Genomic DNA, 25,377 nt, shown 5'->3' on the forward strand with positions numbered 1-25,377 from the left:
TGCCAAATGCACCCCAAAGGGGGGGTTTGTGGATTGAGGAGCACCCCAATGGGGCACAGGGTGGTTATTTATTGAGGAAAGATGCACCTCAGCGGGGCACTCGCCACCCCCCCTTGATTAAAAAAAGCTGGGAGGGACAATACGAAGATCTCACCCCTAAATCTTCCTAAAGGTCACGTCTTCCCTTTGCACCCCACACCAGAGCCCCCCCACAACCCACCTGGATGAAAGAAAAGCCATTTTCCCAGCATTTTCCCAGCATTTTCCCAGCTGGGAAGTTTCCACGGTTGAGAACCCACATCACTGGGCTGTGATCCTTCACAGCCCCAGAGCTGGAGTTTGGGGAAGTTTTTTCTTATTTCTAAATAATATTTTTTGCACCATTTGAGGGTGGTTTTTCTTGCTTTCTTTCCAAAGGAAGGTTGGAAGAGGAGCATGTGCTTGGCTGGTGGGTGAATGGCAGCATCCAATGGGATGCCCGACGTTCCTGGAGAGGAAGAGCATCTTCCCAGTGGGATTTCGGAAGGGTCGGCAATTCAACATCACGATGTGATTGTGACGCCCTTCTCAGAGATTTCATTCCCTTTCTGAGTCCTCATCATGAGCCAGAGCAGTGGAGGAATGGCTGGTTCATGATTTGGGGGATTTCTTCTTGGATGAGGCCAGAAAGGGACTTTAAAAGCTGTCACATCACTAGAAGAGGGGCGTGGGGCATGAGCAACCTGGAAGAGGTTGGTTTGGTCATCCAGCTCCAAAACCAAGAGTGATGGCAGGCTCGTGTCCCCTCTGCGTGGAAGTGACAATCAAGAGCAGCAGTCTAAGTCACTCCCATGTACAACCCTTCAAAACCAGTTTATTTCCAAACAAACGCTGCTCTGGGAAAGCACCTGGTGGAGATACCCAGAGGGTTTGGGTGCTGGAGGCTGTTGGCCTTCATCGTTCTCTCTACGTCCACAAAATGGATTGTTATCTTCCAGCCACTACGTGCTTTGTTCCCCGCCGCCGGCACAATAGCTTTTAAGTATAGTCTCATCTTTGTTCACCTAGGAGAGAGTAATTGGTCAAATTTAATTCCAGGAGAGATCAATTAGGAAAGGTTGTGATGGACAGTTGGGTCACCAGCAGCTCCTATAAATCGCGGGTAGAATTTCCTCCTTTGCCATATACTGGTTGGATGTAGGAAATGGCTCATTTGCAAGCTAAAGGTTTAATTAGGAGAGGGAAAAAAAAAAAAAAAAAAGGTCAGCAGAGATCAGATGTGAATTGCAAAGTGCTAAAGAAGTTTACTGCAGCAACATATTTATCGAGAGCCACGCTATAGATCTGCTCCCGCTCTGCCCAGAATGCTAATGGCACCCTTTGAATGCTTCCTACCACCAGAAAAATCATCGATAACGCGTGGGATGCTGGAAAACTGTTGGGCACCCACTTTCTTTGTATGATAATCAAAGGACTTCGCTAAAGACCTGGAGACTCCCTTACCCATCTCGTTAATTGTGGATCCTTCTCTCCAGGTCAGGTTTCCAGAATGTGACACCCTTCGGGTTGTTGTTTCCTCTCCCATCCACGGCAATACGAGCTTTGCAGAGGGTGTGTATTGCTCCTCCTCGTCAGGGACATGGTCACCATGTAAATTGTGCCAGAAATACCCTTATGATGAAAATTCATGGTATTGCATCTGCATCTCCAGGAGCCCTGCAAAGGCTTCCCTGCAGCCTCGCAGCCAGAAACCCCCCATGTCCTGGGCTGTGTCACCTGAGGGTGAGCAGCAGGGCAAGGGAGGGGATTGTCCCCCTCTGCTCTGATCTTCCAGTGCTGAAAGGGGGCTACAGGAGAGATGGGGGGGCTCTGGATCAGGGGGTGCAGGGACAGGACAAGGGGTAATGGTTTGAAGCTGAAAGAGGGGAGATGGAGATGAGATCTTGGGAAGAAATGTTTTCCTGTGCGGGGTTGAGGCAGTGACCCAGGGTGCCCAGAGAAGCTGTGGATGCCCCATCCCTGGAGGGGTTCAAGGCCAGGCTGGATGAGGCTTTGGGCAACCTGGGCTGGTGGGAGGTGTCCCAGGGGTGTGGGACTCGATGGGCTTTAAGGTCCACTTCCAACCCAAACCACTCTGTGGTTCTATGATAGTGCCATAACAACATCTATAACATTTATCTATAGGGTTCAGCTCCGAGAGCACAGCTCCTCGTCCAGACTGACCAGGGTCCCAACATCCTGGATTGTCACCGAGAGCACCGTGATTTGGGGCTTCATGAGGTGACACAAGCAACTGATGACTCTGCAATAGCGTATGGCAGGATGAACACTGCAAAGGTCGAGAGACAGGCACCAACGTGGAGAGAAACAAAAACGGCAGCTGGACCTGGCTGGGAGAAGAAGAACAACTTTTCCAGTCAAGTTCCAGTATCACTCGGCCCCAGTTTGATGAGAGTGCGCCATTTCGCTTTAAACAACGCTATATGAAAAAGGAGAGGCAGCAGATTAGGGTGTAAACTGAAATAATTAAACAGGCACCGCTAATTCCCAGCACCTGAGACTCAAGTCCTCCACGAAGGGTCAATAACGCTCATTTCAATAATTTCGGCAAAGCAAACCCTACAAACAATGGGCAGAGGACGGCGGAGGCTCTTCACTCTTCTGGAGGATCAGAAACTCGCATCAATCACCAGTCAACAGTCCCAGCTGCCTGCTAAACTGCTAAGACTAAAGCAAACTCATCAGGGCTCTGAGGCTGGGAACAGAAGAGCTGTAATTATTTTGCAGTTTAACTCTTGCCCCCATCTCCAGACATCGGGAGCGACACGCCGCGGACGCCGACACATCCAGCTTCCAAGGGAGACGCGCGATGCTCCTCATGCAGGGATTCAAGTGTGCTTTGAGGACGCTTAAGATTCAGGTGCGACATGGATAAATCATTAACCGTTTCCTCCCAGAAGCAGACAAAAGCTGCATTGCCGTAGGCAAAATTTTTAAAAAAAATCAGCTGCTATGAGCCTCGTAAGAGGAGCAAGAGATTCCCTCGTCTTTGGGGGAAATTCAGCCGTTCTGACTACCCGATCGTTTCTGGTGTCATCCCAGCTGACTCGATAGAGATGTCAGGCGGGAGAAGATTGCAGAAGCCTGCCTGGCGGTGTCATTGGCTTACACTTTTGTAGATCCTGTTTTAAAAGTAAGGCCTTCAAAATGCCGCTCGGACAAGTTGCGTGGGGTTTTATCCCGGGCTCACAGCGACAAACCCCGTGTGGCTCTGCGCACGGGCTGTATGTACGGTTGGATTTATGGAGTATTCATTATTTTAACAGCACTTATTGACTTCGGGTCAAATATCTTTTTGCAACATTTTTTTTATTTAAGGAAAGAGCCCGTATGTCACAATCTCATGCCTCATCTAATTGGATAAGTGTTTCCTTTGTCCTTGAAACTGAAAAGTAGAGCATGTATCCAGGAGCTACGAATGAAAAAGCATCTGCCTTTGGTATTTGGCATGCCTCAATTAAAAATCCCGCTGCCTGGGCTATCAATTTTATTTTTTTTTTTAATTCTGACCAGAGCGCTTCTGCTCAGATTCAAGCAGACAGTCCTGAAGGTCAAGTTAGAGGTATGTAAAAAAAACCCCTAATCCTTTGGAACAATACATAGAACATTCATGTTTTACACACAACAGAGAAGGGGCCGGATCCAGCCGAGCCAAGTTCAGAGTCATGCTGGAAGCACGGGATCGGCTCGCGTGCTCGCTCCCTCCGAGTGTTTCCGTAGGAGCTCAGGTCCTCTCTCAAGACGTGACTCCCCTCCCTCCCAATTCCACAAATCCAGCTCTCAATATGCACAAAACACTTCCATCTTTAAAAAATAATTTAAAAGGTGCAGCCTGAAGTTCAGTGGATCGATCCCCTCTGAATTATTTTATTTAGAAGACACTTCATTGTGTCAAAGATTTAACGGCGAGGTTACGATGCCCAGCCTTCGGAATGTCAATGCACTAAAAGGGAGCATCGCAGGGAATGGTAAAATCCTCGGGAACATCTGCCCAAGCAAAACTGCCAGGTTTATGAAATATGAAAATTATTATCCAGAGTTTAGATAAGACACGGGCTGCTGGGGAAACGCAGTTGAGGGGCCAGAATCCTTCTGCGTGTGTCTTAGGAGGAGTGGGATGGAATTCAGCAGCCTCACATGGACTCTGTGCCTTTCCCTTACGTCCCTTCGAGCCGTATCGTTGGAAATGCGTTTTAACGTGCGCAGTATTTCCCGGCACACTTGATGAAATACCTTCCCCCGTTATTTATTGCCCATTAAACAACATATCTTCTGCACGTACCTCGGCTGGACAGAGCGATCTTTGCTATCGAATGCAGACCTCAGCACGTCTCGGGCCAGCGCGGTTTACTGCAACCATCTCCACATTTCACATTTCATGGTGCATGTGATAATGGTGGCAATATAGAAGATGTCCAAAGTTTTTTTTCTCTCCTGGGGGATCTCTTTCTTTGGGTGCTGCAGGAAAAAATTGGGAACCACCAAAGTACCGGGAGGGTAGAAAGTCTGAAGTGAAAGGGAAGGGCGGGGGAAGGAATGGCAAGTCCTTTTGACTGAAATTCTCTCCCCAAATGGATTTGGCAGAGCCCGGCTCTGCTGATCTTAAAGCAAGGTTTATCATTTGTGCAGGCTGCTGCCCGAAGGGGGAAAGATCTTTGAAGTTGGTGAGTGATGGAAGGGTCTCCCCCCCAGCTCCTCTCCCTCACACACACTTTTTAAGGGTGAAGACTGGGAGATGCTCAACCGCCCTGAGTCGGGAAATTACACGACAAATTAAACAATTACGTGTTTTAGTTGCTGAGCATCTATCTAGACATTTAGCGTCAAACGTGCATTGAGCGTGAATTCCACGGGCGTTTACTTTCCCCATCACCTGTAATTCCACGCTGCATTATTTTCCTGCGTGTCAAGAGCTCCCCCGGTCCAGTATCTCCACCTCGAAGAGATTTCTTTATCATTTCACTTTATTACAGAAGGCACTGCCTGGACACTGTTGGAGTGACAAGGACTATTTCCTTAATTACTGTACATTGATAATAGCATTTACTCTGGCAGCTCCAGTGCTATTCAATCAAGCAAGATTCAATACAAAAAAGCTGATTTGCCAAAAAAGAGATTAGCATAAGTGCCTACAGTCACATTCTATTTTTGAAGGTAAAGCTACTGTGTCTGCGAGCTTTCTTGTGGGAACTTTATAAAGAGAGATTAATCTAGTTTATCTCCTTCAAAAAGATATTTGTGGAAGTCACAGAGAGTCACTGTTTAGGCTCTTTTGGCAATAATTTTTCTATAAACATGTAAAATAAAGAGCTGCACAGAAAGTGCTAATCAGCAGCAGGAAGGTAAATTTTTTTTCTCTTACGTGGACATAGACATTTGTTGTGAAAAAACTCAATGTTCCCCCGTTTGCTATTGCTGTTCTTTGTCATTTAATCAAGTGGTGACTGTAGCTGTTGCACTTGAAAATTAAATGCTATTATTTATGGTAGAACTTGTTCTAGTTAAAAATGCAGACCTCAGCACGGCGAACGTTCGTAAGCAGAAGGTTAAGCAGGACGTTTTAAACAGCAAAGCAGAGGGCTTAATCAAGGCTGAAGAGCAAAATGCAGGGGGACAACAGATATAGTAAATAGGCATTAATCACCACACAGGCTTAATCCAGGTATTAGGCAGTCTTGGGGCTAATACGAAGACTCACTTACACAAGGACTCATTCTACCGACCCTGAAGTAAGTGAATAACTTGATTCTTGGGAGAAATGTCACCAATGTCAAAGGCCCTCGCAATATCAGGCCCACGCTATGTCTCTGTAAAATGCTCATCGCACAATTTTCTTGCCTGAAGGGGATTTCTGAGTTAGGAGGCACGTAGGGGTGTGGTTAAGGAAGGAAAAAATTGAAAATTGAATCGCCAGAGCATAAGGAGCCACTTTTCCGTGGTTTCTGGTTTGGTTTTTTTTTTTTTTTTTTTTCCCCTTGACACTTTCTATTACTGTGACATCAAAATCCAAGCTGAGTACTTCTTGCCAAAGACGGACCAGATAAAATCACAAAGCCAGTATCATCTCATGGGAGACAGCTCACTGTCTTGGTGACAAATTTAGCGACTACAAATCCAGGCTTAGAACATAGTCCTTCCCTAGCCATAATCCAGCCCTGGCACACTGGATTTGCGTTTAACGACTGCGGAACTAACATTTCCGTTTCAGTAAGACAACAGCACATCCACAGGTACAAAGTTCACTATACAAAAGGGTTTTTTTATTTGATATTTGGAAATATTAAAGTGCTTCCACGTTTAACTTAACATCACAAATTCCAAATCTTTATACAAACAGACATGTCATCTGTACTGCACACAAACCCCAGCCTCCGGCCCAGGGCAGGTTTTGGCATCCTGGTTAAGCCTGCCTTACCTAGTCCTGCACAGGGAGACTCAGGGTAAGCACAATACAACCCAACCTTAGGAAAGGGGAAGGAGATGGACACGGGGAATGGTGTAGACGGCCATGGTTTATCTATTCAAGGAATAGCAAGATGAAAAAAAAAAACCCAAAAATAGACAAACCTTTAATTGTGAATGTAGGAGAGGGACAGTGATGTAACTGTTCCCAGGGAACACTATTCTTATTTTGTAGAGGGAGGTGAGCCAAGATACTTAAGCTCTAGAGAACCTTTAACACAGGAAGCTATTTATCATAACAAGCTTGGTTGATACTGCTCCCATACTGAACCAATTAGATTAGCCTATTTCGTCATACTTCATAACTTGGGATGATAGGTTTCCAAGCATGGTACAGTGCAGTAATTGAATTTTGATCAAACACACATGGCCCATAACCCAGTATGTGAAACTTTCAGAACAGTTCACAGCTTTTAAATATCCAGTCAACATGTTGCCAAAAGTACAGGATGTACTTGATGCAAGTGGGAGAGGAGGAGGGGGGGAGCACGAGTCCACGCCGTAACTTGGTACAGCTGTAAAACAAACATTTTTTTGTTCCGATTCTGTTCCTACTTTAGCGAAGGAGCTGGGAGGAAGACAGTGAATGTCAAGTAAGTCGTTTTTCTCCCCAACCCCCAAGCCCCCCAGGCACACATTTCCCTTTCAACATTCTTAGATTACCACAACCTTTTAAATTCACGATACTGTACTTTCATACTGTATTAGACACACCAGCAATTATGTTTGTTAGCATGACACATCCATTGCTTACACTTAGTTAACAAAATAACTTAAAAGTCGCATGCATCATCCCCTTAATAGGGTTATAATCAGTGGGACCATGGACTGAAAGCCCTAAAAATTACCCCCCACCTCTGCATTCCCCAGGCTTCTGCCTCTGCCAACACGATCCATATGGTGGGCAGTCCCGTCAGGCTCAAGGTGAACACTCAGCCTGTCGGTTCTTCGCAGGCACCGATCTCCTCTTACACGTTCTTGCCATGTTTTCCCCACGGTAAATCCAAGGAACTTTAAAGAAGACTCTGTGTAAAGGAAACAGAAGACATTAATAAATTCATTCCTACGGCTCTACTGCCTAAGGGGCAAAAAGCACCCACCGCAGAACAGGTTCACGACATGGAAAACGCTGCGCCAGACTTTTCTTTTGAGCAAGTAAGGGCTATGCATATCAAAGCCACTCGCTGGCCTACAGCGAAGAGCCTGGCGTGCTTCGGCCACGGAGAAGGATATCTCCAACCTCTGCAGACGGTGCTGCCAACTTCCTTCTCAGCTTCGAATGCTTTGACCCGAAAAGCAGCCGGAGCAGCTCCGGGCATCTCTACCCAAAAGGGGAAGCACTAGGGCAGCCAACACTGCAGCTTTCACTGGTGCAAATGATATAAAAGATGGGAATTAGTGCTGCAGCCCTCCAAAAAGTGGAGGATCTGATGGTTTACCCGAGCGCTTCCAGTTGCACGCTGTGGATCGTCTGCCTCCGAGCCGTTTCACACACCTGCTCTGGAGTACAGCTGTGTAAGAGAAGCAGCCACAGGTTCCAAGGGGAGAAACGGTGCTTTTCGGATGTAACAAAATGTGCATCTCATTTAGTCTTGCTATGGGTTGGGGACAGGTATATTGCCTGATTACAGCCACCACCCTGTCAGAGACAGTGCGGAGGATGAGCTGGATCCATCTCCCTCCCCGCCCCACTCCCTGCTAAGTTATGATGCTGCAGAGAAAAGAAAAAAAAAATAATAATTTGGTGTTCAACTTATCAGACTTGGACCAAGCTTCAGCTCAAACCAAGGTTAAACAGGCCTGTTCTAAGCCTCTTACAGATAGGATTTATATAGTAATTACAGTAATGGAAACTGATCTTTATATTTTTTATACTGCTGAAAATTCTGCTGTGTCATATGCTTCTGCAGAGCCTGAGAACTGTGCTTCTCGCAGAGAGCACTGCAGTCTTGAGAGCAGCCATTCAAATGGATAATGGAGAATTACCAGAGCATGAGTACGTTCGAGACGATAATGAAGCATGAAGAGTAAGAATCAGAAAACCTGAGTTTGTGTTTGAGACAAGCAGTATTTGTTAAACTCTTTCTTTTGTTGGGAGTTTATGGAACTAGATTGACAACACAGTGCAATCAGCATCGAGACTGCCCTTTCTGTCCTTATATTGTCTTTCTTTTCCTTTGCTACAGCCTTAGGTCTAGAGAATGAGTGCAGTGCAAAATGCATTTTGGCCAGATAGAACCCTCACATCCACTTTCCAGTTTTCTCTGTCGTGCAAGGAAAAATACCGGAGTGCTCAGTCTTTGCTGCACGATAAAGACCAACTTCAGCAGATGGGGGGATCTGATAGGGGGTTTGGCTCCACCTTCAGGAAGCTGAAGGCAAAGAGACAAGGTGGTTTGAAGTTTCAGACACACTTTCTGCAGAAACTGAAGCCTACAACCCCCTCTTATTGACATCTACTGCTCCCCAATGAGTCTTTGGTTCATACACATAAAGGATGCCCTAAGCTGATGCCGTGACATTCCTACATCCTTGATTCAGCTCTGAAGAGCCCAGCTCCTCCTAGAGGTACTTGGGAATTTGTGGCAGGCTGTCCGAAGGTAGCTGGTACATGAACAAAAGTAAACAAAAAGCAGCTTTAAGGTGAAAAAAAGAGGTTGTGACACATAGGATGTCAAATATCATAATCCATTTACACCGCCAGTGCTAAGGTTTCCACATAGAATGCAATTTTCTTATAAATCAAGAAAGGTTCTCTGGGTAACACAGATGGATTGAGAGGAAGAAACTGGGAAGAGTCTTGATCAGATTTCAGTCTAGCAAAACACTTAAGCAGATGCCTGAAGTTAAGCTATTTTTTCTCCTCAGATCCAGGCAGAAGATGCAAACAGAATCATCTCTTGGATTTCACCTCTTGGCAGGCTCTGCTGCAGGTTGAACCCAGGACACAGTAGCTGGTGAAAAAGGATGATTGAAATGAATTAAAATGATGCATTTCTTAAAGAAGCCATATAGCGACCATTTATAATAATGAAAATGGCAAAGTGGTTAGGAATGAGAGGACACTGCGTTTGAAAGATTGTCTGATGAATTAGGGAAATAATAGGCAATCACACAATTAGTGACAGTCCTATGAGGCAATGGAAACGAAGGGATGGTTGCAAAATCTTGCCTTTGGCGCTTCCCCAACTGGGTGCTTAAGCACCCAACTTTATTATATTCAACATTATTTTCTGTAGGAAACAGGTTTGAAAACTGCAGAGCAAGCAACAGGAACGGCTCTCAGTGCAGAAATGGACTAAACACCTAATGAATCTAAAAATAAAAAGAGAAAAAAACCCAAAAACACTGAGAAGAGATGTGAAAAGACTGAATAGACATAGCTGTGTAAGCAAATATAACTGAATATACTCTTGAGGAAAAAAGGAAACAATTCTTGATGGGGTGACAACAGATGTTCTCCAAAAAAATTCTAACGGAGCATTTCAAACACAAAGACCTTCCTGTGGAGCTGAGAAGTTTTACTGGCAGATGTACAGTAATACATCTTTGGAAACATAATAAAACCTAACATTGAAGGTGTTATCAGGTCCTGAAAGCAGAAGTGCTATCTTCATGTAATAAGCGGTGGGTGGTGGCGGCGAGGGAAACAGTTAGGATAACAAAAAACTGTCACGGGAAGTTGCCGTAGCGTAGTTGTGATTTGAATCGCAGGAGGAATAACTAGACAGAGTTTGTTCTAAAATACCTCTAAATCTGCTCTTTGGGAAAACGAGCTCTAAATACAAGTGAAAGATGCGCAGGTTGACCTAACTGAACAAAACCAATCCAGAGTAATTTGGTAACAGAGTAAGCACACCTAAGTACAGCCACTTTTGCACTGAGTGAATGCAAAGTGACCAAAGCGGACTGTTTCTGCCAGCTACTGCTCTTTCAGATCATGGTTAAGTACATTGCAGAAAATCTTAAAACAGACCTTAAAAAAAAAAAAAAAAGGCAGAACAGGTTTATGGAGTAATTTTTGCAATGACTGAACTGAACTGGTACTTAGGGAAGATCTGGATTTAACTCCTGGCATGGACCTGCAACATCTTCAGTGAATAGCTTTAGACAGGTTTTTAAAGGCTGGGCACTTCAAATTATTTTTTTAAAAGTCTGGCCTTTACTTTTTTATGTTCTTTGTTTTTACAGATATAAAATAATACTGCTCTGTCTTGTTGGAATGTTGAAAGTATTCCTGAATATCTGCAAGACCAGCAGATACCATTTTATCTGGGAATGAGGCAGGAGCATGACATTGTCTAATTATTTTTATTGCTTTCCAATGGTGTTTGGGAAAACAATCCAGAGAGAAGATTATTCCAGTGCAGTCAGAACTACAGAAACACTGGGATGGACAATGTGATTGACAGGAGAAAGCTAAAGCAGGCGGCAACACAGAAAATCATCACAGGACAGACATTTTGATAAATATGACTGTAGCCAATTTCTTATGAACATAGTGGGACAGCTTTACATCTTGCATCACACTTTTCACAGCCCTTATGGTAAACATGCGAGATCTGACAATTCCAAGATGAAAACAAAGACCTCACTAATTCTCTGCTGGCCCTGCAGCACTATCAGTTTACTCCATTAACCCTCTCTAAACTTCAGCTAGGCAACTAAACCAGCATATAGAAACATACAGATATGCATGTTCAGATAAAGAAGATAATTCCAACGGTATCCCATACTAGTTCCAAAGGTTGCACCATCTGTAGCATCTTCCTTTCCTACAGAAACACTGTAACTTGGAATAACAAATCTTTCTCTCTGCTGGCTACTTGTTTTCTGGGATTACCAAACTATCTGATGGACCTTGTAACTAATCATATTTTCATCCGATTCACACAAAATAGCCCCCATATGATTTTATGAATAATGAAGCACAAGATGGACTGCTGAAATCAGTAAGTCAAGCCCTCTATTACTTGTACACACAGAGATACATTTTGGAATGAAATCTTGTGTCATGAGTTGCCCAAAGCTTTTTTTTTTTATTATTATAATGCCCACGGTATCTTCCTATTTTCACAGCTATATTATCAGCTTCAGGGTTAAAAAACAAAAAGCAGACAAGTCACAGGATGGTCTTCGCCATGAGATTTTATTTGATTCAAACATTTATTTTCTGTCCACTTCCTGTCTGTTTTTGAAAGTATTTCAGGAAACAAACCTGACATGCACAAAGAGCATTCCGTGAAAGAGAGACAAGGAAAGATGAAACAAATGTCAGGCAAGTGAACGAAGCTAACAGAGTGTTCTTGTCTCTTTGAACCCACAAGTAAAATGCATGTTAACAAGCATTCCAAAACTACACCTTTTTTGCATGAAGGAAAGAATTAATGTTAAGCACAAGGTATTCCTTGTGGTTTATTCTCATTATGTGATATGTCAGGTTAGGCTGATTTGGAAAAAAAAACCCAGGATTTCTTTACAAAGTTTTCTGTGCACCAGTCTTAACATAGATTTGAAAGAGACTAAAACCCACAAATTGCACTTTTGAAAATCAATTTAGGAATCTCATTGTTTGTAATTCCCTTAAAAACACCTTCATCTGAAAAAAACAAGCCTTCATCTGAAAAACAAAATAGCCCAAATTTTTGAAAGAAATCTACACTAAAGTTTATATCACATGGACTTCTCACCCAGTTACTGCCAGTTCTCATTAAAAGGTGAAGGGAATGTTTAAAATTGGTCAAATACCATGAAGATTCTGCTGACATGTTTTCTGTCTTTATGTGTACACATTTTTCTCCAACAGAACATCTAGGTAAACCTTGGTTGTCCTGAAGACTTTGGTCAAACAACTCTGAAGGACACAGAATTTATTTTACTGAAACACAACTGCTCTAAAGTAAGAACCTTCTAAGGGCTTTATTAGTACAGAGAATTCACTTTGTTGACATTCTGTAGCTCAAAAACACATGCACCAACTTATTTTCAGAAAAAGAAGGTTTGTATTTCATTATGGACAGTTGCAAGGGAGGAAAAAAAAAGTATCAAAATAAGCAGATTGATGATTTCCTATTCTAACCTCAGGGCACCCCAACATCCACCCTCTTTTTTTGTGATGTGTCATCTATGGTTCTATTTTTTATACATCCATATTTTTACCGTTGATCATCACAGGCCAAATTTTGCAACTTGACCAAAATTTTTCTTTAAACTTTACAGAAATAATTCTTTCTATTAATAGAATTTCACAGGATACACCAACACAAGATAGAAGGAAAGGCAGTTTCTGTGGTTTAGTATATTTAAATTCATTTACAAACTGCCACAAACTTCTGTTATGAAAACAGAGTCCAAGTGTAATCCTGACCCATCCATGCTAAAACTCTCATCAATTTCAATGGACTAAAGATCAGCATAGCTGTTCTGAACAATTCTTTCTCCTCCTTTCTATAACCCTCCAAACTATACTTACAGACACACAACAACATCAGTGCAAATTGCAAAAGTCTGCAGATTTCACGACTTGGCAACAAACTGTGTGCGCACAGAAATAGAGCAGTCACAAAGAAACTTGGCGCCTTCGACGTAAACTCGTTCACTTGAGGATTTTTCACATTTCATCATCTTTGTTCAATGTACATTTAATATTCAGTTCTGATGAAATGCAATTCATAAGTCATCAGCAATTCCAGTGGATGACTGGATCCATCCATAAAAATAAAGCGCACCTATGCATCTGTGACACTTACTGCCAGGGTTAAGGGTAGGTCTGCATTTTCCTGAAGGTTGCGTTGGTGATAGTGAGCCGCGTAAGCCTTGCTCCATAGTAATCTATAATATAACTAGAGCCGTCGGAAGGTCCAACGATCTACAAGAGAAAAAGAACCAAGACTTTTCAATATGAAGTGAAATATACACTTTGTGCTAACGTCTCAATTACTGCTAATTTTCCCATCATAAAATTAGTCATGCTTAATTAGTCAAACAGAAACTAGATTTATTTTGAAGTTATGCTGTAGTTTAACTATTTTAGCAAGCACTGTCTCAGAAGGAACATTTTCCTAGGCCTTCTAATCAACCAAATTGCACAGCCAGGGGCTGGTACTAGGTCAAGCCGAAGAGGATTGGAGTCACAAAGTCAGGCTAACAAATGAGGGGGCTCCAAACCACTTTTCTTGAACAAAGGAGGGCAGGCAGGAGAGAATTAGGTTGATGACAAGTATCTTTGAAATCCTGCATGGGTAAGGAATAGGGAGAAGTAGAGAAGATCATGGCTTTCTTGTTCTGGAAATGCTAAATTGATGTGGAGTCACCAGGGGGATGAACAAAGAGAGATGAAAGATACTCTCAACTGTAATTGATCTGAGGCAAGATCACTGTGATAGAATAGAAAGGGATTTGAGAATGCATATACTTTAAAAGACATATACAGAAAGACATACTTTTAAAATATTTTTCTATAAACCCATTTAAACAATTTCTATATCCTCAATGCATTTTAAGTTCATCATAGGCAATTCGTAATTCATGCTAAATGGATGCGCTGCAGAATAAGCCAATTTGGCAATTTCATGATGTCACAAGATGTCACCCCAGATGGGGATTTAACCATTGTGAATCCTACAGTCACAGCTCTCACGTGATACGGGACTTGTACTTGGAGGACAGGCAGGAAAAAAAAGTGGCAATGTCTTCTCTCCTGCAAACTGCATGGACACCCCAGACGATGGGCTCCACATGCAAATGCAGAACTTCGGGATTCTGGGAACACCAAGACATGTCACACAAAGTCCAACACTTGGTGTCACATAAAGAGCTCATAGGTTCTGACAAAGTGAATTTATGGTGCTATAGCTTCCAAGCTATTCATTACGAGTATTTATAGATAGCTAATCTAATTTTTAATTCAAACAACAAATATTTTGATATTTTTATCCATATTCTACAACATCAATCTGCAAACAGAGCTAAAATAAATGTCCTTATTTTTCAATACACAAAGGTTCTTAAGGCTAAAATGCTAACAAAGAATTAGCAATCAAACCAAAGCTTTAACAAATACAGATTTGTATCTTATTTTGAAAGCTCTGACCTACCTGCATTGAAATAAGTATGAAATCAATTAGGCTACCAATTCCACAAAATCCTACAGTGCAGAACTTTAACAAACCTAAAAAAGGAAAATAAAATTTAACTGTAGCTTTAAGCCAGCCTGGTTGCAATCCCATCCCAACTCTCTTCTCATCCTGCAATACATATATATAAATATATACACACACCTAGAAACAGACCTAAAGTTAGAGATCTTTAATTATCAGGGAAAAACAAAACATATATTCATATTTCTACATCCTGAACGCACTTTAAAGATTTTAAATATTAACAATTTATTTTTTTTTAACTGATAAATATTCTCAAACAAGGAGAGGTAAAAGCTGATAACCAAGTTACTGGATATTTTCCTTTCTTTGACAGAGGCACAGACAGAAAAAGTCCCAACTTGAGCTGCAAAATTTATTTATGAATAGAAAGAGACTTCCTACCATCTCATGAGTTGTAGCACATACTGCTTTGATTTTCAGAACACGCTACTTTGAAGAACAATCCTTGGTATTATTTTTATATTTTTTCTGAAATAGGAATTTATTTTGAATATATATATGTACATATATATAAATATTTCTTTTTAACCAGTATTAAAAATGTTATTTTTTGTATGAATAAATGAAAGATTAATAGAAAATATATGAGAATAGCAACTAACAGATAAATGTTTCATTGGAAGTTTCCATACAAAGCAGATGTCATTTGGAAAATGCCTTCAGAAGAAGGAGGCTGTCTTAAACTTTTTTTTTTTTAATATCAGTAGTTTCTTGTACAATGAATATAATATGAGTACTGTATATATTGTAAGTAATACTTCAGCTGAGCTAGGCAGACCTCCAGGTCATTTTAAGAATGAGATACTCATTGTGAAGACATTTGTCTCTTTACCCAGGCACGGACAGTGTGAAGAGGAACGCCTATCTGTTGCATTTTACTCAGTTGTAGGCTGTGCTGTACAGGAAAAACACAGTTCCCTGATAAAAAGCATAACCCTACAGGGGCCAGCACACTTCAGAGGCAAGAGGAAAAGCATGTAAATAACATCAGCCAGTGTGGCATCCCAGTGCACCTCTTCCCCATAGGCACAAGCTCTGCTGTTCCAAAGAACGAGCCTGCTCTCGGTGGAACACCTGAAGGTCTTCTGACCCACACACTACCTCCTCTCCTCCATGCCCTGTTCATGAGGCTGCACATGGAGGAGAGTGGGGGAGTCACTGCATGCAGGCTGCAGAAAGAGCATCCCACTGTCTGGACATAGCTCCCACAGTTGACAAGATGACACTGATTTATAAACCCTAGGGAGACAGGTTATAGGCTTTCCATGGAACAACACAGCAGTCAGGGAGAACAGAGGAAACACACCTAACGACCACAAAGATGAAAGAGTAGTAGCAGGACAGACTTTCAGCTGATTAGAAAAAATAGCTTCTGTGCATATTACATCTAAAGTGTGTTGCTTAAACATATAAAAAACTAAGCATATAATTGCTTAAAACAACTTGTTCCCAGCGGGTAATGCACGAGACTTGCAGCAGCCAGAGGTAGTTAGCCTGGGCGTCAGTACTGGCAGTAGCGTCACAAAACATAAGGGAAACAGGCAGCTGGAGAAATGCTAGCCTTAGGAAACAACAGCTCAGATGGTTAAATAATGTCAAACTCTGGTGAACAGTTTACTTTGTTATCACCTGCATCAAGTGCAGTCATCATTTAAGATATTTATTTGTGATGCTCTTTATACTATCTCCTGTCAAGCTCTGGTCCTGAGCCTCGCTGCCAGTTGGCGTTTTAGGAACCCAGCAGGTCTCTTACCATTGCTGGTTCCAGCAGCAGCTCCAGTTTATTTGAGGAACTGGCTGCTCCATTATGTTACTGGACATAGAAGAACCATTTCTGAATCTGGCATATGTTTCTGGAGTGCAGGGTAAAGTGCAGTTTTTTCTTCCTCCTCACTTCCGTCCCCACGAGCAGGTCACACTGAGAAAATAAACTGCTCTAAAGCACGGAGGGAAAAAACAGTGCTGATGCAGTAATCACTTATGGTTTAGTTCACAGTCTGCGGGAGAGGAAGAAGTTGCCTTCCCTATTTCTTCATATTCAATAGCTTGCTTGTATTTGTGCACTCTTTAAGCAAAAGAGAAGGAAAAAAATAAACCAAAGAGCATTTACAGTCTTCAGTATGCTTGCACAAAATATTTCAATGCTATTATCTTTCTTTACCGTTTTTTTGCCAAGGCATGGATGACCTAAAAAATCCACAATCAACCACTGCCAAGGAATCCAACTGATTGATTTTTACTCTATTTTTTTTTTCTTTTCTACTCTTACCTATTTGCTTTTGTCTCCTTTACCTTTCAAAAGCTCAAAAGTTTGAATTCTGAAGAGTTTAAATCTTTTAACTTTGGTTACTAGCTGTAGTATATTCCCGTCGGGTTAACAAGCATGAGCCATAAAGAACTTCTATATAAGAATGGAGAATTTATAAATCTATTTTACTACAATATATTGCAAAATAATTACTGCAAATTATTATTCCAAATCCAGCAGCATAACAAAAAGGTGAACCTTACTTGACTGCTTCCAAAAATCTATCCTTTTGTGAAACAGGCAAAGTAAGTGTTAATTAGAGAATCTCAGGGAAAAAAGACACGGACGTTACAAGCTTATTGAGAAGGACAGATAATGTTATTAAAAAACCAAAGGTTTGCATTTAATGGGCAGAAACTCAAAATTCCTAGCTGAAGTGACAGTAACAGGCATAGCTTTTTCCAACTCATTGCTCCATGCTATCTAGACTAGATGTACTCCATTTGTCCAGCTCAGGAACAAAGCCAGTGAAAGCAGTTCTAACATACAGAGGTATTTCCATTATTTAAAAAACAGCGGCACCATCACCCTGGGAAGCAGGTCCTAAATACACAAATCAGAGGCAGGTCTTATTAAAGGTCCCGGCTTCTGCAGAACTGTTATTAATACTATGAGCTATCTTGAAGGTATGCATTTGCCAGAATAAATTCCATATCCCAAAACGCTAGGTTTGCTGTAAACTTTGTCTTACTTTTTCCTGGTAAAATCAAGCATCATTTAAGTAGCTGGCACATGAGTAAAAACCACTTCTGCTTCAGTGCCTCACAAAGAATGCTGTGGTAAACATAAATGCAAAGCAAATGTAAAGCAAAACTATGAACAGCAATAATCATGTTTGCTTATTCGGATTTTATCTGTTGGACAACTATATATCCATTTGTCACCACTCACTCCGACAGAAGAGCAGCCTGAGGATAATGCAGGATTTTATCTTACTCGACAATAAAGTAAGGATTCTAGTTGTAAATATTAAGACTACGACTGTCAGCCTTCATTACTCTAAATATCAGCACACACATACAACTCAGTCATAACAATAAGCTTTGCTTCAAAGAAAAAAAAAAGATATAAACTTACCTAATGCAGGATAGCCTAGATAAAATCTATCTGCTCCCAACCATCCAAGAAATAAGGACAGAGCCACTGCCACTTTGTAGGAGTATCCATTTCTGCCAAAAGAAACAAGTAATGGAGACAATGACTGCAAAATATATTCACTCATACTTTTGAAAATTAAAAGTAGTGAGTCATTTGCCTGCTGCTTCAGTTTAAAAAAAACCAGCCCAACAGACTTGTTATTTATCTTCAATTAACGGCCACAGAATTGATAATGTTAAGCTTTCAGACTGGGTAGGCATCCTCCATAAAGCAACCTCAGCTGCTGCAACTCAAGTATACTCTTGCAGAATACAGATGATTCTGAAACTAAATCATGTTTTTTTTTTGTCAAGACATAATTCAGTTGCTGATCCATTCCCAGTTTCACAGAGTACTTCCTAACAGTTCAGCCCTACTGGGACAACCCTAGAAAGCTAAGAGGTGCATGCACACTGTCTGCAGGCATTAGTCTCACACGCAGACAAATCGAGAGGAACAGGATAGACAGGTGAGATGTCAGCAGAGAGAGTAATTGCAATGAGATCTGAAGGAGAAACGAACCATGGCCACTGGTTGAAGAAGCTGCAGGAGGGATTTAACAAAAAGGGTAAGTTCTGTATCCATTTACTGCACTCTAAAGGTACTAAACGGCACAAACTCACAAATGAAAAGAACTGTTGATGGTATAAAGATGTACAGCAGTAGAGAACTACTCTAAAGTTAAGCATCCCATGGTTAGTCACACAAAATACACAGACACAACAGACTTGCTGAGATTTATATTAATTGGCACCATTCTGGCCAACAGCTGGAGCCATGTGGCCACCTAACCACCTGTAACTTGCAGTCGCTGCTGAGGGGAACTTTACACCACTAATAAGTGAGCCAGGAACATATAGCTATCGATACTAGAGCGTGCTGCATCCTCTGCTGCATTGGCAACATCTAGCTTCTGAAAAGAAAAGCAACCCCAAATGTAATTAGAACTTTAAAAATATTCAATAATTCACTGTTTTGATACGTGCACTTACTATGTGCCAGCAATTACTTAATAAGCCCAAATTAAACTCTTGATTGACAGTTGAATAAAACATAGTTTCACAAAGACAGTAGCTAAGAAAGGTCCAAGCCCCTTTATTAAGCATTTTCAATGCCAAATAAAGATCTACCTTTTTGCTTATTATCTAGATTTACTGACTTTAAAACTTAATGGCAACATTAAGTGATTAAATCATGACTCTTACCTCAGTATTTGTTACTTAGCACTTATTAGCAACACAGAACATACTGGGCGGGCGTTCCTGGAACCTAATGTAACATAAATTATCATCTTCAGAACTGTCTTGTTTCCACTGCAAAGAACACTAATGGTTTTATTTGAAAGCTGAGGTAAGCTGTTGGAAATTGTCTATCAACTACAAAGTGTCAACAATCCTCCAAGGACTCTGCAGCATAAAAAGAGCTTTTACATAAAAGGTGGGAACACAGTTTAATTTGAGATGCTCCAGACCAAAACCACTCATAAACTGAGCACTTCCTTGTGCACTGAGATGCTTTTAAAAGCCGAAAAGTCTGCAACCTGGTCAACAACAAATTGAAGAGCAGAAGAAATCTAGTATGAGGTGCAAGCACATTGATACCGTAACAAGGCTGCATCCACTCCTGTATTTCCTTTGTCTCACTTTTTCAGATAAAAACATATGCTGAAGACTAAACCAGCAAGGAGGAAAATAACACATCCTAGGCATCTAAATTGTCATTTCCACAATTGGGTAAAAGATGCACTTCATTTTCAGTTGCTTTTCTTATTTTTTTCTTGTTTCTCAACCTCATCCAATCTTTATTTTTTCTACATACATTTCTTCCAGCTGCCATGTTAAAAACTTTTTCTTCCAGCTCTCTCGCACCGGTTTATAATCTGCAGGTACTGCTGCAGGTCACAGTGGCTTTTGTGCTCTTTGAGGGTCTCTCAGCATGGCTCAAAGACCTGTCCACACTGAACTTCACGAATGTCACAAGCTCCCATTTTACGGACTGCTTGCCTGGAATGGCAATACTTGAACAACGGACGTTTCAAGCCTGCAGAACGAGGGCCTGCACATATTAAGCAGAATACATGATAAAGTGCCAGTCTGGGGAATTCTAGAATTTGGCAAAAAGAAATCTACCTCCAAAACATCAAATTTAAACCAAACCAAAGCAATCCCTACTCCCACTATTTCGTTGCTGGAGCAACCTTATTCGTACGTACAAGCTTTTCCTTGAACTAATTCAAGGAGGAACTTGACCACATCCACTTATACCAACCTACAACACCCCCTGTCTTGCTCTAAAATAACTGGATCCCAGAACTGCTATCTGAACTGTTGTTAAACTACAGTTTTTGCTAAGGACAACTTGCTGATTTGCTCATTTCGAAAGCTAAGGACAGAGAGTAACCTGCTATCCCCACACTAGGACAATCCTACTACGGGAAGATGCCTTCTCAAACCAATTTTCTAGTTAAATGATGTGCAGTTATTTCTGCCAGAGACAGTTACAGATTCCACCAAAACTCAGATAAGATGCTGGAAAATCTCCAAAAAGCAGGAGAAAGGGCAGGCCTATTGTTGCAACATGAAGCTGGAGATTCCTGCTTAAAATAATGTTTATAACATTTACATAACATTCAAAATGCCTTCTAAAAAGCTGATATAAAGAACAGTGATTAGATCACTTTGTACAAGCATACATATGAAAAATGGTAATATTAATCTTGCTGCCACTTTTAACTGGATTTGGGGCTTTACCAAGGGCATGCTTGTGTAATTCCTCCTACATTTACAGCTGGATTTTACTGGAATTTTCAGCAAGCCCACAAAGGGTCCTCTTCCCCTTCTGCCATACTAGCAGTCATGGGACTGGAAAAGCCACCTAAGTTCTTTTTGCAGTGCAACCATTGATTATTTCATCATAAATAACAGTCAACATCAAGTAACAGACATCATAAGGAGGACATTTTTCTGCCTACATAGATTTAGCTTTTTAATTAATAAATTTATAGAAAAATCTACATTTTAAAAATGTTTCTAGAAAATATATTAAACCGTAAATAGACACACAAAAAAAACCCCCTCCAAATGTAATAATTACTTTCTACTTCAAAGAGGAAACTATTAAACTAGTATAGTTCATCTTATTCTCAGTCCCCATCACAGATGGGACTGAAACACAATTGCTTCTGGACAAAAAGGTGAGTGCAGTCTAATTCACTAGCATTTAAATTTGATTAGACGTAATACATTTTCTTCAATTTGCTGAGCTTTGACTGTTAAGAAGACTAAATACGGAGAAAATATTTATGAAACTAAGAGGCAGAGCTGTACTTCTGAGTTAGGCAGATTACTGAGCAGTAAGTATCACATCAGAGTTATTTGCCCACTAGTCTGATAAGAAATACCCAGGGAATATTACTGGAGTTTTAATTTCCAAAGATTCTGGCAGGACAAAAGAAAAAGGCTCCTGCATGAATCCCACAAAAAGGAGAAACAAATGGTACTGACAGGTGTTCGCTGATCATTAGCACTGGCCAGTTGGAACATTTATTGGTATCCAGAGCTCTCCATTGTTCACAATGTGCTTTAGAAAAACTAGGTCCATCATTTTCACATTTCAGAAACAGGCTCTTAAAAGACACAGAGGATTTGATTAAATACAAAGGTTGTTTAAAAACAGAGAACAGTTCCTCTACAAGAGATTTTTTGGGGAACTGGAGAGAGACTTAAACTCCTCCAATATTCATGGATACTACCACTCAAGCTGCAGCTACAGGCACACTTTAAACTGGCGTGAACCAGTACTGTCACTCAACAGCCCAGCCCAGCGCTCCTTTGTCCACTCTCTTATCCTTGAGTTGCCCTCATCCTTGTGCTGGCACAAGCGCTCGAAGCAACTGTACCGTGACTCAAATTGGGGAACTCATCCAAGTTCGTACAAACCCAGCTCAGCTCCCTGATTCAGTATACGGTGGGGTCTGTCAGGGGAAGGGATGGAGAGGTGTCCCCAGACAGCTCCTTTCACCAGCTGTGCCGATTTTAAGCACACATGAAATGTAGCTACGATTCTACAACTTGGGGCAAATTTTTGCCAGGGTAAAGTACTAACTAAAGCAAAGGTGAAATATTAACGTAAAGCAAAGACACAAACAAAACTAAACAAAGAAAAAAGTGTCCAAGGCAGAGACAGATTTGCTTACAAACACCCATGTTGTATATCCTTACACTACTTACTCTTTACAGGATTAAGTACTAGGCAATATGTGTATGATTCTACCTTACCTCTCTTTTTCCTTCTGTCAACACACCACACTATTTCAGAAAAACTTCAATGTGAAAGCAGAGACAAATTATGACAAAAAACAAGAGTGTACTTACACATTGCGACATGCAATAGGCTTGTAAAATCCAACTTCATGCCCTGTAAAGACTTTTTCTATGCCAAGATAATCTTTGCAAGTAATATTTGGTGCTGGCAGACATTGAACTGAGGACAAAAAAAATATTTGAAATTAAGCAAACTAATTGGGTACTGTAGCATTTTTCTGACAAGACACAAGTCTGATACAAAGCATGGTACACACACCCATGTTACTTTTTAAAAAAATTATTTTTTAAAGACAATACAATGACTAACTTGTATGTTTTCCTTGATACACTTTAAGCAAAATATACAAACCTAACTGCTGCCCTAATTCTGTTGGAATTTCCATTTTGGCTCTATCCATATTGCATGGGAACCAAAAAAAAAAAAAAAAAAAAAATCAGATGGTCAGTATCAGTCAAAAAATACACATTATGTCTGGACTTAACTGTTATAAAGTCCTACATGGATGCTACTGATCACTGTGCCTAATCTAAGACAATTACAAAAAATTACATTCTTTCTTGTAAAAAAAAAAAATTAGGCAATGAAACAGTGCTTTCTTCTATTTGGAAGAAACCCACGGGAGTTAAAGTATATTGATATATAAAAGGCCACAGTTTTCTTGTCAATGTCATGCCACTGAGGCTCCACACCTCCTACCCAATGAGATTACTCTGGTACTTTGAATTAAACCCCAATTGGTTTGGGTGACAGACCCCAGAAAAGTGTTCGGAAATGATAGTGCTTCAAGCATGATCCCGAAGATTAACTTTTTATTACTTACATAATACTGAAAAAGGAAGCAACTCAAATATTGTGGGGACAATCTAAAAACCGCTACATGTGTAAAATACTCTATGCAGTCAGAGAAAACAACATTAATTAATTTAGCAACTTTCCCCATTCTGAAGCATATCTCCTGTTCAAATGTACGGTTTATTATATGCAATCGCATGGTAACTGGTTAGACAAATAACAATTTGAGTTGTGAACAATTTCAAATTACAGAATATTCTTTCTGCTCAGTGACTAGACGTTTATAGTCAGAGACATGATGCCACAGACAACAAAAAGGACCGAATAACTTTTAAAATGATCAATTTTGGATAGTACTTTCATCCAGTCTCCAAAGTATTTGGAAAATCTTCACTATCCCAGAGCATCCCGGTGAAAAAAATTATTCAGCATTCATGGAAAACAAAATATGAAGGACAACAAGCATACACATGCACTTAAAACATGAGTGCACACAAAGCAAAACTGTTGTGCTATTAGCTAACACAGAGAGCATTTATTTCAGTGCCTGAGAACGTCAGAAAAGCTAAACACATGTAGTAAACCAAGTGATCAATTTAAGCATTTTCCTGTTGTACTCCGAAGTACATCAGAACTTGACATCAAAATAAACAAATCAACAAATAAAGTGCTTTCAAAACAGAACTTCATGGCACCAAAAAATCCTGATGATGGAAGGCATCATGTTTCCTTAAAAGAAATTTTAAAAACCCAGAAGATTTTGAAGACTGTTTTGTCACGTGTCAATCCTTCTAATAAATACATGCAAAATCAGTTTGACAGAAATGGTTGGTTTTAATCACAGTAGCACAGGACAGAGCCTAGAGGATATACCATACATTGAAGAGATTTCCCAGAAACCTCACTTACAAACGTACCAATCGGAGACAACACATTTATTCATTTTTAGCCAAGCATCCAATCCACACAAGTGTTTTAGGCTTCCATACTAATAATATTACTAATCCCATGTTTTATAAAAATGCATAAATTGAACGCTTCCTTGGAAAACACAGCTACTGTCAATATACGTTAGAAGTTAGAAATCCTTACCATATGCTGTGTGATTTGTACAATTCATTGGTTCTTGTGTACTATTGTCTATTTTAGGTTCATCGCACATATATGTTCAGGTAATTGAGGAAAACGTTCTTCATGTGAAACACAAGAACAGGTTTAACAGTCATTTATTCCACCCTCTTTAAACCCCAAGGATTTAAGATGCACCTTGATGTTAGTTTTCCTTCCTACCCATCCCCCCAAAAAGGAACACCACATTACCATACAGCAAATCTGCTAATCCAATTTGATACACTAATATATTGCATAAGCTCCATGTTTAATTAGCGCTGCAGTCAGCACTACCTAAAGGAACCACAATATTTATCAGTCACGGCCTCTGTATTTGGAGGCAACAAACTAGCACGCCTAATTTAGTCTTCTTCCCTTATTTCAGTATCAGAGTAGCCTTAAATCGAGGCATTTGGTTCAGAAGATTAAATCTACAATAACGTACAACATTCAAAGGACACCTAAAAACAAACATCTGAAACACCAGGAGTCTGGACTAGAAAAAAACAACTGAGCAGGAACTAATTTCCAGAGGTCTGAGCTCCCACAGCCCAGTAAAGCAGGCGATGAGGTTAACTTTCCCAAGATTTGCTGTCCTGACGCTTTTGATCTGCAGCTACATCAGTAACTGTCAGCTACCATCAACAAACATTTTCTGGGGAAGGCCTGGCGTGCCTTTGGAGGGCCAGGAGCCTGGACCACCTGCGCCCAGCTCCTCCGGACTGCTGAGGACTCAGCATTCTGCAAAAACACCGCGTCTCACTGGACTGTCCTGCAAAAAATAAGAAAGTGCAGCAGAGGGGTCTCTCATGGAAGAAATCTCACGGGATTTTCTCTTTGGAAATCCGAGAAACACCCCAAAGCTGCACACAGGCATCCCCAAGATGAACCCAGGCTGCTGCAGACCTCGTCCTTCCACCTGAGACCCCCCCGGGGCTCCTGACCCGCGGCTTTCCCTGATACCCGAGGGACACAGGGACCGCCCTCCCCCTCAGGCACCTCACGCCCTCCTCCTTCCCCTCCACCCGAGCCGGCGGCCCC

General features: G+C 41.1%; 1 protein-coding gene across 2 annotated transcripts; it reads right to left on the reverse strand.

Moving 5' to 3' along the window:
* Positions 1–6,948: 6,948 nt before the first annotated feature.
* On the reverse strand, positions 6,949–24,388 carry TM2D1 (TM2 domain containing 1). 2 transcript variants are annotated; one of them, XM_010086874.1, is made up of 6 exons: positions 24,319–24,388; positions 22,482–22,590; positions 18,049–18,140; positions 14,598–14,671; positions 13,251–13,369; positions 6,949–7,526 (listed from the first exon to the last, which is right to left on the reverse strand). In XM_010086874.1, exons 1-5 carry the CDS (start codon positions 24,386–24,388, stop codon positions 13,259–13,261), a joined length of 456 nt encoding a protein of 151 aa, XP_010085176.1. In that variant the 3' UTR covers positions 6,949–7,526; positions 13,251–13,258. The 2 variants fall into 2 exon arrangements, with proteins under 2 accessions (XP_010085176.1, XP_010085175.1); XM_010086873.1 differs by lacking the exon at positions 6,949–7,526 and having other exon boundaries at positions 12,935–13,369.
* Between the last annotated feature and the right edge of the window lie 989 nt (positions 24,389–25,377).

Source organism: Pterocles gutturalis, unplaced genomic scaffold (assembly GCF_000699245.1).
Source record: "Pterocles gutturalis isolate BGI_N339 unplaced genomic scaffold, ASM69924v1 scaffold28126, whole genome shotgun sequence".
NCBI lineage: Eukaryota > Metazoa > Chordata > Aves > Pterocliformes > Pteroclidae > Pterocles > Pterocles gutturalis.

Coding starts and splice junctions, on each gene's coding strand:
- TM2D1 (XM_010086874.1), bottom strand. CDS start 24,388: ATGTGCGATGAACCTAAAATAGACAATAGTACACAAGAACCAATGAAT. Junction 22,591..24,318: donor TACAAATCACACAGCATATG/GTAAGGATTTCT, acceptor TTTTGTCCTCAG/TTCAATGTCTGCCAGCACCA. Junction 13,370..14,597: donor TCATACTTATTTCAATGCAG/GTAGGTCAGAGC, acceptor TTTCTCTTGTAG/ATCGTTGGACCTTCCGACGG.